General features: G+C 36.6%; 1 protein-coding gene across 1 annotated transcript in view; it reads right to left on the reverse strand.

Annotated features, from left to right (window-relative positions):
* Window positions 1–206: 206 nt before the first annotated feature.
* LOC140158395 (uncharacterized) overlaps window positions 207–12,962 on the reverse strand; it is a 45,614-nt gene continuing 32,858 nt past the window's right edge. The window contains exons 20-25 of the mRNA XM_072181488.1: window positions 8,883–9,084; window positions 6,425–6,497; window positions 5,530–5,579; window positions 2,492–2,829; window positions 2,045–2,122; window positions 207–884 (exon numbers count right to left, since the gene is read on the reverse strand). Of these exons, the coding sequence (XP_072037589.1) occupies window positions 2,045–2,122; window positions 2,492–2,829; window positions 5,530–5,579; window positions 6,425–6,497; window positions 8,883–9,084 (741 nt within the window). The 3' untranslated portion in view covers window positions 207–884. The remainder of the gene's footprint in view (window positions 885–2,044; window positions 2,123–2,491; window positions 2,830–5,529; window positions 5,580–6,424; window positions 6,498–8,882; window positions 9,085–12,962) is intronic.

Genomic DNA, 12,962 nt, shown 5'->3' on the forward strand with positions numbered 1-12,962 from the left:
CGATAATGTGAAAAGCGGGGGTGGGGGGGGGGGGTGGAAGTACAAATTATTCATGACGATGCGTGAGATTTTACTCATTTTCCAGCTATTTGCGTGAGATTTCCTACTAGGCGTGATATTATACTACCTTGGCGTGAGACCGTGAGAAAGTGGCCCAATGCGTGAGACTCACGGCCAATGCGTGAGAGTTGACAGCCCTGTGCATATACTTGGCCCAACGTTGGTTTTCGAACGCCAATCTTGGCATCGGCATTATTTTGCTGCCCATATTGGGCCAATCTTGGCTTACCATCGGTAATGTTCACATCGGCAGCTATTGGCATCACAGTGGCAGCCTAAATTTGTCCAATATTGGCCCAATATTTGGCCCAAGCCCAATCTTGGGCCCATGAGCAAATGATATTGGGCCATTATTGAACATATATCGGGCCACTGTCGGACCAATATTGCCATGTTATCTGGGTACATACAAAACTCTGACATACCATGTATAGAATTAACAATATTATGACAAACAAAGACAGAAAACGTAACATATTTTGGGATTTTTTTTCAGTCTTCATTTCCATTAAATTTTAAACAAAAAATGGCGCATTTTAAATTTAAATAAATATTCTGCCTTCTAAACCAAATCAATTAAGTTAATATTCATATATTCTTTTATACATCGGATGTGTCAGAACTTACATAAAAATATTTCATTGACCCTCCCACTCAGCTATTTCGAAAACGGTAACCAGGCTTCCTTAGCCTGTGTATTAAATAAGCGTTTATTTTATTTTATTTTTTAAATTCTAAAAACACTTTTAGAAACTTTTCCATTTGGCGTATACTGCTGTGTGTTACAATCAGCTGCTTAATGTCGGTTTCTCAGTCAACTTTGCCTGAAAAAATCAATAAAAAGAAAAGGTTGAGGATAAGATCATTGACGATTCAGTTTGACCGTGAAGTTGCGTACTAATACCGGGACTAATACAATTTTTGCTGCAAGTAATAGAGCAGGGTATGTAGATTTAGATTCTGCCGGGATAATGCTTGAATCACGTTATAAAATATCACATGTTGTTCCCCTGGTCCCAAGAAAAAAAAGACAAAGGTCGTGTATCTCCAGGATGCTTACGTATAGGTGAAATAGGTAATTAAAAGGGTATTTTAATAACAATAACAATAACAATAAAATAACAATGTACATGGTTAAAATTTTCAAAATACTCAAAATTGAATAAAAATAGTATCAAATTATTCATCTTTACAGATTAGTACAAAAGAGGTATAGTTTGCTATAACGGAGAAGTAATCTTATTCTATATAGAATCATGTGCACATTATGGATGCAACAACCCTATCCAATAGAGCATAATGTAACCTTCACAGTTCATAGGTAACACGAAATCTAGATTCCGTAGCTATGGCAAACTATTCGTTTTGTGTTTCCTTTTGTTAGACGGATTATTTGACATTATTTTCATTTGAATTGAATCATTTTGAAAAAATTACCCATGTACAATTTTGATTTTACCCTTTGACATATTTTGACCTATCAATTAGACATTTACAGATGACTATTGACTTTTTTACTCCATCGCACCCGACGAAGAACTTGTTATGTTTTATTTGTATTTACTTGTGAGATTTGTTTATATTTACATCGTTTGTTTTGTACTCGCGCGCTCGTTTGTACAACATTGTGCAAGTACATTACATACCTCATGATCGTATTTATGTGAACACCAAAAAAATAATTGGATGAAAGAGGCTGAGCGGGAAAACGGCCGTTTTTGTTAATAAAGGCCACTTTTTAGTCCGTACACTTGTGCAAAAATGTGTTTCCTACATTGTGATCCTCTGTAGAAGGGAGAAGCAAGTGGATCCTCTAAAGCGGGGGTCAGTAACATCGGGTCAATATTGTAAAAACCCATTTTAGATATTTTGTGGTATTATTATATCGTCTGTCAATTTTGTACCCACGCGCACGTTTGTGTGCATAAAAATGTATGGTCATGCACTTTTCTTTCAAGTCAAATAAAATGGAATTAGGACCTACTTAAAAAAGTATATCTGTGCCATCTTCATTGTTGACAGAGTAAGCAATCCCAAGTGGCTGATCCCATGACGCCATCATCTGTGAACGCAAAAAAAAGATAGATTAGAATTATGCCAAGTCAACAAAAATACCAAAAAGAGTACGCGCGGACGGACTTTTTTTCAAATGTCTTTTATCTTTCACACAGCCAAAAGGTCCTGTCATCTCAGCTGTTTTTTTTTTAATTGTCTGAAATGACTAGAGTAATAATAAGAAGAAGACTAAGAATAATAATAATACAATACTAAGAATGAAACAATAATAATAAAACAAAACAGAAATATATTAAATGTGCCATTTTTCCGCTCGGATCGGTCGTATTTGTTCGGTCAAAATAAATTCACTTTGGCCAAGAAACCAAACACATATCACAATTTCCCGACACACAGCAAAGAAGATTAATCTCACCCCTGTTGTTATTGAAGGAGTAATGGGTGTCAAACCCGCTGAAGCTATCAGATTATCCGTCAATACAGGTACGTTCATATCCATGGTCACTCCTGCATTCACCCATTCCATAGGGTGAGCTAGCCCAGCTCCGTCAAATCCAGGCTGTTCAACAAATTGGCTCAAAACTGGTGTCGGCTCTGGAATGTATTGGTCGGGTTGAGGTATCGCACGTTGTCGAACACGACGACACATGTAGAACCAACACAATATCAAACCAATCACGGTCATAACAAGGATTATGTCCATGATGATCAGGCTCCAGTTGAGAACAGACATGCCTTCTCGATTTGCAGCGTCTGAAACATGAACAACATGTAAATTACGTTTCACTACCTGGAGAAAATTGATCAAAAATTGAATTCCCTCCTGAGGTTGGTATCTGTCAACGAGTTGACCAGATCACAAGGATGTCATTATAGCTAGAGGCAGTATATAACACAAATGGGTCAATGAGTTACATAAAAATGACCTTGTGTGGTATTTGGTTCCAAGGAAGTGAGTTTTGCCTGAGGCAATTTGTGGTTACATGTTGATCCCTCCCTATAAGAGTTATTACCGTCGATTTGGTTGAAAAAGGAGGCGAGACATGATCAATCTCTCCAGGTAACAAAACGTAATATTGTGCTCATATTGTTAGTACAGGGCGCTAAGGGGGATTTTTGGTTTGGGATCCTTTTTCCTATATTAGTGGAACCAATGTTTTTTGACATCTTTACACCTCAAAGAATACAAACTAGATTTGGTTTTTCAATACCCCTATGCTTCCCACGAGGGGTCCAAGGTCACAATGGGACCAAAATATCTATTATATCATGCTGTAATATATCTCAAATTGTTCCTCTCATTGCTATGAATAAAAAGCAATTGTCATATTGCACTAGAGCTCACTAGGATGCTTAGTTCAAGAGTTATAGAGTAAATAAGGTCAATGTCAAATAACTCATGTACAGAAGCCAAATTTTCAAAATGTACCGAAAAATCGAAATTTGTCTTAAGGGGTCTCGATCTTTTGTGCGTAATTATAGAGGGCCAGGGGATTCACTCTATCATTAAAAAAATTATTTGAAGAAGTCAAAGAGCCCTAGGAATAAACACTGTAGTGCAAGTCACGCCAGATACAATTTCTTTATACGACAAAATTAATTTTTGTAATCGATCAAAAACAAACGTTTTATATCAATTTTAAATTTAGCCTGACTCCGTAAATATGGTACCTCTCTCCCTTTTTTAGGTCAAGGCTATTTTTACCATTATGCAGCCAACCATTGTTGAAGCTATTTCACATACATGTACAAAACATTCTAGAGAAAGAATGAGGACATATAGTGTTGAAATATCTTTCGCTGATTTCGAATGATAATGTCACGAAGTCGTAAATTTTAAGGTCAAATTCGTAAAACCAAAACAAAACATTGCGACGCAGATAATTCCCGACTTACGCAATTTCATCATCATATCAGTGTCTTTATTATTTGTTTGAAACCTTTCCCAAACATGCGTGCTATTTATGCATAAAACGGCTGATCTATCTTTACAAAACGCGTCTTTTTTTAGTAAAGAAAAGGCTAAAGATGGCATTATGATATTTATCTTTTATTATTACACACATCCGCTCAACTGCCACGGTGGCCGAGCGGTAAAGCGCTAGACGTGTAATCGAAGGAAGTTTAGAATCGCTGGTTCGAGTTCCAACGAAGCCTGTGGAAACTTTTTTCTTCAAAATTCATGATCGCATTCCGAAATGAGTAACTTGTCGGAAAATCATGTATCGTATCCTTAAGTTACACCTCTCGGCAAACGAACCAAACCGGGCCAAAATGCTGTACTGCGCAGGTCAGTAACCAATCACTAGTCTTTTAATTCGGTCTTTAATACTTTAACCACAGAATCAAAATGAAATCATTTAAGTTAAATGTTATGCTTGTACATTGGACTTTGGCTGAATGAACTCTAAAGTGGGACACGACAATACAACCATGCACTTAAAATGTATATTAAGTATATGATTGAGATTTCTAATGTTAAGGGGAATAATTTGAGACCAGTTTCGATGGATGAAATCGGACTATTTTGTAATTTTGACCTCTGTGTAAGCCTACAAAATCCGACCGACCGGTATTGTCTTCCACAGATAGTGCTAGCTCAAGCAAACATTTTGGGCCCTTAAAGTTGACAAACCTTTGCTGGAATGTATGTTTCTAATGAATCGATATAGAAAGTCTATAGTTACAAGCATCTGGGCAAGACAGACAAGATGGAAGACAACACAAGAGAGGAAGTGTTACTGCGAATCAAGGCTGGATGTGATAAAAAGTTGCCAATGTCATTGAAGGGCGTATGTACAATCAATGTGTGTTACCCACCATGACTTACGGTGCTGAGATCTGGTCTACACTAAAGATCTTGAACAAAAACTCATCGCAAAACAGAAAGGCATGGAAAGAAGTATGCTAAACATAGCTCTACAGAGTCAGAAGCAGTAACATACTAAGTCAAAGACGTCATGGAAATGATTGGTAAAGCGAAATTGAGATGGACAGGGCAGGTGGCAAGAAACAAGGACAATAAATTGCGTTTATTATAAACGCAGATGATCTAAATATACATGTACCAAACTCAATATAGCCAACGATCCAAAAGACACAAAGAATGGCTGAAATCTTAACGTCACTATTTTGGAAAACTTGATCCTGGTGATACGATAATCTATAGACCACTTGACATGAACGTTTTTGTCCGGCAGGATGCGAGTGAATTATGGCAATTTCCATTGTTCTTTGCCCAGCAGTGTGCGTACGCATCATAGTTTGCTCAGGGCACGTGCATTTTAAATCGCTCTCCACATTTCATATATATAGTATAAGAAAGCCATTGAACAGTGTAGTGGTTCGTTCAAACATATCGATAGACCAGTTCCTCGTCTTTGGTGATAAACATTGATGTGAAGTGGTCTTTATAATCATTGCTTGTTATGCGTTTGGGTGCGTTACACTTACTTGGGTCTATAACGTCTCGGCATCTGCTGCCATACAAACCTGGCGGACATCTGCATGAAGAAAACAAGAAGGCTACAGATTAAGGGTATACGACGTATTGTTGGTCGAAGCTGCCAAAAAGTCAATTTTCATTATCTAAATCAATATATATTTTTGAACAATAACACTTTGATGTTTTGCCAAAGTACTTTGAAAACTTGTTTGATTTATTGTTCTCAGGTCTTCAATTATAAAAATAGCAATTTTCGTGGTACGCCACCAGCGACGAAATAATACAGCCTGCAGCGCTTCACGTGTAAGATAGGGACGGTTTAGAAGTACGGGGCGAGTCAAAAAAGTGTAATCAGGGCCGGATTTGCCATTGGGCCAATAGGGGCCCCCAAAGTTACCATGTGCATGTGTTATGTGTCCAAAAAATAGTCCATAATAAAGTAAAAGTCATTTATTTTGTCATCAGACATTTGCTTTCACTCGTTTCGAATTTATCTCCATTTGTTTGTACATAGAATATTTTAGAAAGTCAATGGAAAATGTAAATTAACAATAATTTTACCATTTGCTCCATTTTATTTCAATGCCAATGAGGTTATTAAAAAAATGGCAGTTGTTCCAAATCAACCTTACACAGAGTGGGTTGACATTCAAATTTCAGATGTCTCTTGGACAAACATAAAAATTGGGTATCGCTATAAAATGTGTCATAAAAACAAAACGGTAAACGCTAATTCCTTGATATTTTCACACAAGATCACTAATGGATATGTTATTTATAAAATGTTTTAAAACCTAAAAGGTTTAACGCGGGTCTTAAATAAAAATGGATTCTTTTCACTATTTCACTTTTCTTTTTTAAATCACCCTGTATATTAACTGTTACAATGCTTTGATCACTTACGTGCATCTAAAATCGTCTCCGACTACATTGCATGTACCACCGTTTGCACATGGTGAATTGGAACACGGTCGCTCTGTAAAACACATTTAAACAAAAAGTAAATAAAAACATAACCTTTTTGCGTGGCCATATGCATGCATAGTAATGATCCATGGAAAAATGAAAAAATTTGATAACATGTATGAAGAGCTTAGTTGCAAAAGCCCTCACATCCACCTTTTGAGAAAAACAGATTTTTTAAAATTGTGCAATTGTTCGGTTTGATTCATTGTGGTTTTGAATAAAGTGTTGATGTATAGAAACTAAAAGAATAAGTTTGGTACAATTGTCAAGCCTTCCTATAGGCCTATATTTTATTATTTAATTTTATCGCGCCTTTTGCGGATGTAAGGGCTTTTGTGACTAAATAAATTTACTCCTTTTTTAGAAAGCACCTTTGCAATCAAATTCGAGGCAATTTTTGCACTACTTTATGTAACTTGACTAAAGCTTTCAAAATCAAAAAGAAAAGTTGAAATATCTCATTTACTTTTTTGATTATGATTTTTTTTAAATGGAATCCGGCAAAATGCCATTTTCAAACATAGTAACTCAAAAACCGTTCCTAAAAAAACATTCAAGGCTACTTATATTCATTTCCGGAAATTCTCTAAGATTGCCCATACGGGAAATATACGATCTCCGGAAGGGAAGGTGGTAAGAAGGTCAAACAACCACCAAAATATGTATTTTTACCCACACGATAATGCCATGCCAGTAACTCAATTTCACCCAGAGGCGGGTCTAAGCAAGGAGTTTATATAGGAAGGAGAGGAAATAGATTATGTAACGCTTATTGTTCCTTTGTGCCAATTGGAGTTACCGACACGCTATTCATCGAGAGGTACCTTTTGTTCGAGACAAAGGGCTTCCGCCATTAAATCGGTAACTGACCTGACCAGCGTATTAACGCTATAATAGGCAGGCTACTGTCAATAAGTGATGAAACGAAAGTCACGTAAAAGCGCCTATACGAACGAGAGGTACCTTTTGTACTAGTCCATCCCAAGGGTGTGCGTGAGTTGTCGCATGCACACAAAACAGAGGTTCACCTACAATACCAACCTATTGCAGCGCCCAAATTGGTTTGGGCGCTCATTTGATTATACTCAGTGAACACGCTTTGCTCTACCATTTCGCTACGGACAGTTCAGCAGCATAAGCAAAGTGTGCGCTTTGTGTGGTGGATATAAGAATCTACACAAGTAAGTTGTCTACATTGTTTGCCAATAGGTCTACATATAAGGATTTGAAGTAATTATGATATCACTCCTACTGTAGTATTTTAAGGACATTAGCCGCGGTCCACATCGTGTTTTATTATGTATAGGCCTACCATAGTATTTTACATCAGCATCGCGTATATAGGAGTCTACCCTGGACCTCAAATGTGATATATTTGCTGATAACTCGAGAAGCATATAGCCATACTATTTCTGAATCAATCAATAAAGCAAAGCAAATCATACTTGTAGGCCTATAATACTATATTAAATATAATTGCGGACCAACCGATACAGCTCGATACGCCCAATGTATGAATAAAAGCACCTAACAATAAAGTCGCCCAATTGAACAGTTGTAGGTGTCGATCGCACGACTTCATTAATATTGATTGGCAACATTTTCCAATATGTCAGCGCTCAAATCGGACACAATAGAACAATAGATTCTTCAGTGCGTTGGGTCTAAGGTCTACTAAGCTCTTCATGTGTCGAAATTGGGCTGAATGACACCACCTCAGGTTAATGCTTGTTTTCCCTAGTGACATAGGGCCTATTATCCATATTGATGATTATAATCTTGTAACGACCGAAATGACCGAAGTCCGACAATGTCCGTACGTTATATTCGCCGTACGTCGTAATGAATAGGTCATACTTTAGTTATAAGTTTACGCGGTTATACCAACCCATTGACTTTGTGTTGTGATCATTCTGGTCGTGGTTCCGAACACTGATAGCTTGAACCAGCTGACCTGGCAGCGATCGATTTTGATGTCACAAATCTCGCAAAACTATTTTAAGATCCAAATATTGATGACACTAAATTGTGATGCGATCAAGCAAAATCAGTTGGAACTCGGAAATATTGATTTAGAGCCAAACAAAGAGAATATTTCCTTTTGTTTTCAGTTGTTTTGGAAACTCTATGATTGCTCATATCTTTGGAACAGGTTGTTCAATTTCAAATAGTTTTTCTGCAAAATACAGCTTTGTAAATGCTTTTTACTATCCTATAAGAAACTGAAAATTTCGAGTTCCGACTGATTTTGCTTGATCGCATCACAATTGCCAAATAAATTATGTTCAACGACAATTTCTACGTTTTTATACGTCAACAACCTATTATATGTCAATTATCTTTATACTTTGGAAAGTTGAACCCTTATTATAGCATGGAAAAGAAGATGACTTACCGGAAAGTCTAAGTAAGACAGTAGAGTCTATGATGAAATCATTAGCATCTACAAAAGTCATAAAAATATCGTTCATCTCCGATGAGGCAAGATCACTGCCCTCTTCTGCGAAGACAGTATAACTGACAATTATACTACCACTACGGAGCTCTGATAATTCTAAACACATAAATCCGTTGATCCCAGAAAACATCTTAGTCAGCTGTATTTCAGAAAAAGAAATAAAGTGTTAAGTTGTGGCATTACAGCACATTTTGTTTCGATGGAATGGACTGAATACTTTGTTTCAAGGTCATTATAATCAAAGGCAAAAGTTTGCGTCTGACGTCATAATGTCAATCAAAATCGTGCACGGTTTGTTTAAGCTTGTTTAAGCTCGATCGAGATGAAAAGTTGATTTTTACCTTGTAAAAGTACGTATCTTTTCGACATTTTCTGCGATTCCTTTCCTCTGATCAACACCAGATGAACTGATCTTCCTTTTACGCGCTATTAACCACGGGTCGTATGGAGTTTGATTGACAGTGACGTCAAACGCAAACTAGTCTTTTAAAGCCATAATGTGTGATTTGCTTCACAGTGACGCCCTCAATTTTACTCGGATTTCTACTTTTGCATAATTATAATGTCCAGCGGTGTACTAAAATACCATGTAAAAGACTAAGCCTGAAGTGCTTTAATAGCAATAAAATTTAACTTTTCCCGGTTTTATTCAGAGGTCATCGATCGACTGCTTACTAACATCTCCCGTGAATGTCAGCTTATGTGTACACACGTTGAGCGCGATGCTCCGTGCACGATCGGCGAGCGTAGTATACGTATTGTAGGCGCTGGAATGAAATCGCAATTTTCTTCGTTATACCTCATTTGTTTGGCTCGAAATTAAAAGAGAATAATGTGATCAGTGAAAACAAACATTTAAATAGGAATCTATTCTTTATGCAAATCACACATTATTGCCTTAATTCTGTCCGTTATAGCAATGACCATTTGACCAACTGACTGGAAGAACATCATTAAGGCGACGTAAAAAAGAAACCCTGTCAGACGCAAACTAGTCTTTTTTTTATATCTTTGTCTTCCATTATACTAGGGATCGACTGTCGATTCCAAGAGCAAACTTATGCCTAAAAAATTGTTTGATTGGCGTATAACCCTACCTACCCTAAAAGTAGGCCAGACCCTGACTTAAAAAAACCCAAAAAAACCCAAAAATCAAAAGAAAAAAAAAAGTAATTAAATTTATAAGAAAAAGAAGAAAAAGTTCTAAGACCTTTTTCAAATGCAATTTACACAAGTTACGCTTTAAAAGTTAAAAAAATCCCTACCTATAGTCCGTATACCTTCCTCGAGTCAGTAAAGTAAAATCAAATTTTAAGATTTTCTCAAAAACTGCTATCTGTTATGCTAGTTGGATTCCTTGCATCATTTCCTTTCTGAAAATGTATACTTATGTAGGCCTACACTTATCTTCATTACATTTAGAGATTGAATAAAAAACAATATCTAAATTACTGACTCGAGGAGGTATACAGACTATACCCTAATTTTTTAGGCCAAATTTGGATGAGATGCCTCACTCCAAGCTTATGAACCATAGACAATGGAACAACCAGGAACTTATACGTTGTCCTCATTTACCACAAGGCCAAAGCAAATGCGTCATACATATTGCCTTAGCTCCAAAGTGACAGCACCCATAAATCAAAAATCACTCATGAACTTTCATGTCCATTTTTTTTTCAGGTTCAAATTATTGTTAAATTATTCAAATGCTTATATTTATATTTACACCATAATGTATTTGAGAATAAACATTGACTTTGTTCATACTGCAGTTACTGTCCGTTTTCCTATACACAATACACAGTGCTCTATCCATTGACGCGTGACCTCTACAAATGATGTATGTTGGAAGAATGGGCACTTGACTAGTTAACATCACTGTGTGAAAAATAACCAGCCAATATTTAAAGTATTCTCCAAACTTCTAGCAAATATATTTCTCTAACATGACCTAAAATTACAGCTAGGTTAGATGTTCAGAAGGGGTCGCACTTTCGTAGAATATGAGTGAGGGTATAAAGCATAGCTAGCTAGCTCATAGCTAGCCAACTCCCCGTGTTAATTGAATGGAGATTTGACCGAAAATATTGAGCTATATTGGTAACGGACCGCTCCGTTCTGAAGGATGCCACAAAAAAAAACGGTACAAGCTACATTTAAAGTATTCTATGAAATTCTAGAAAATATAGTTTTGTAACATGTCCTAAATTTTTAGCTAATTTAGGTGTTTGGAGAGGGTCGCACTTTTGTGTTTTAGGAAGGATATGTAAACGACAAATAACACCAAAAATATGAAGAAATTATTTCCAAACCGTGTTAAGTCAACAATCATTATGTTTTCAAGAATGCTGGTTAAAAAAAAAGCAGGCCATTGTCTCATTTTGTGAACAAAGGTCCACATACCATTGTTTCCTTCCGTTTCCTTTATAATCGGTTACCCAAATGAAGCTATAATACCAGCTTTATTGCGATATCGCACATGTAAAACAGACACATGTGCACAACCAGAGAAGATCCGATTTAATCAGTTGAGCTGTTTCAATGAGTGTTATCTTGGTTTAATAGCTTTTAATGGGGTTTAAGTCCTGCAAAGGTCGAGATGAATTCTAATGTATTTGAGAATAAACATTGACTTTGTTCATACTGCAGTTACTGTCCGTTTTCCTATACACAATACACAGTGCTCTATCCATTGACGCGTGACCTCTACAAATGATGTATGTTGGAAGAATGGGCACTTGACTAGTTAACATCACTGTGTGAAAATAACCAGCCAATATTTAAAGTATTCTCCAAACTTCTAGCAAATATATTTCTCTAACATGACCTAAAATTACAGCTAGGTTAGATGTTCAGAAGGGGTCGCACTTTCGTAGAATATGAGTGAGGGCAAAGCATAGCTAGCTCATAGCTAGCCAACTCCCCGTGTTAATTGAATGGAGATTTGACCGACAATATTGAGCTATATTGGTAACGGACCGCTCCGTTCTGAAGGATGCCACAAAAAAACCGGTACAAGCTACATTTAAAGTATTCTATGAAATTCTAGAAAATATAGTTTTGTAACATGTCCTAAATTTTTAGCTAATTTAGGTGTTTGGAGAGGGTCGCACTTTTGTGTTTTAGGAAGGATATGTAAACGACAAATAACACCAAAAATATGAAGAAATTATTTCCAAACCGTGTTAAGTCAACAATCATTATGTTTTCAAGAATGCTGGTTAACAAAAAGCAGGCCATTGTCTCATTTTGTGAACAAAGGTCCACATACCATTGTTTCCTTCCGTTTCCTTTATAATCGGTTACCCAAATGAAGCTATAATACCAGCTTTATTGCGATATCGCACATGTAAAACAGACACATGTGCACAACCAGAGAAGATCCGATTTAATCAGTTGAGCTGTTTCAATGAGTGTTATCTTGGTTTAATAGCTTTTAATGGGGTTTAAGTCCTGCAAAGGTCGAGATGAATTCTAATGTATTTGAGAATAAACATTGACTTTGTTCATACTGCAGTTACTGTCCGTTTTCCTATACACAATACACAGTGCTCTATCCATTGACGCGTGACCTCTACAAATGATGTATGTTGGAAGAATGGGCACTTGACTAGTTAACATCACTGTGTGAAAAATAACCAGCCAATATTTAAAGTATTCTCCAAACTTCTAGCAAATATATTTCTCTAACATGACCTAAAATTACAGCTAGGTTAGATGTTCAGAAGGGTCGCACTTTCGTAGAATATGAGTGAGGGCAAAGCATAGCTAGCTCATAGCTAGCCAACTCCCCGTGTTAATTGAATGGAGATTTGACCGACAATATTGAGCTATATTGGTCCGACCGCTCAGTTCTGAAGAATGCCACAAAAAACCGGTACAAGCTACATTTAAAGTATTCTATGAAATTCTAGAAAATATAGTTTTGTAACATGTCCTAAATTTTTAGCTAATTTAGGTGTTTGGAGAGGGTCGCACTTTTGTGTTTTAGGAAGGATATGTAAACGACAAATA

This window comes from Amphiura filiformis, chromosome 8 (genome assembly GCF_039555335.1).
Source record: "Amphiura filiformis chromosome 8, Afil_fr2py, whole genome shotgun sequence".
Classification (NCBI taxonomy): Eukaryota; Metazoa; Echinodermata; class Ophiuroidea; order Amphilepidida; family Amphiuridae; genus Amphiura; species Amphiura filiformis.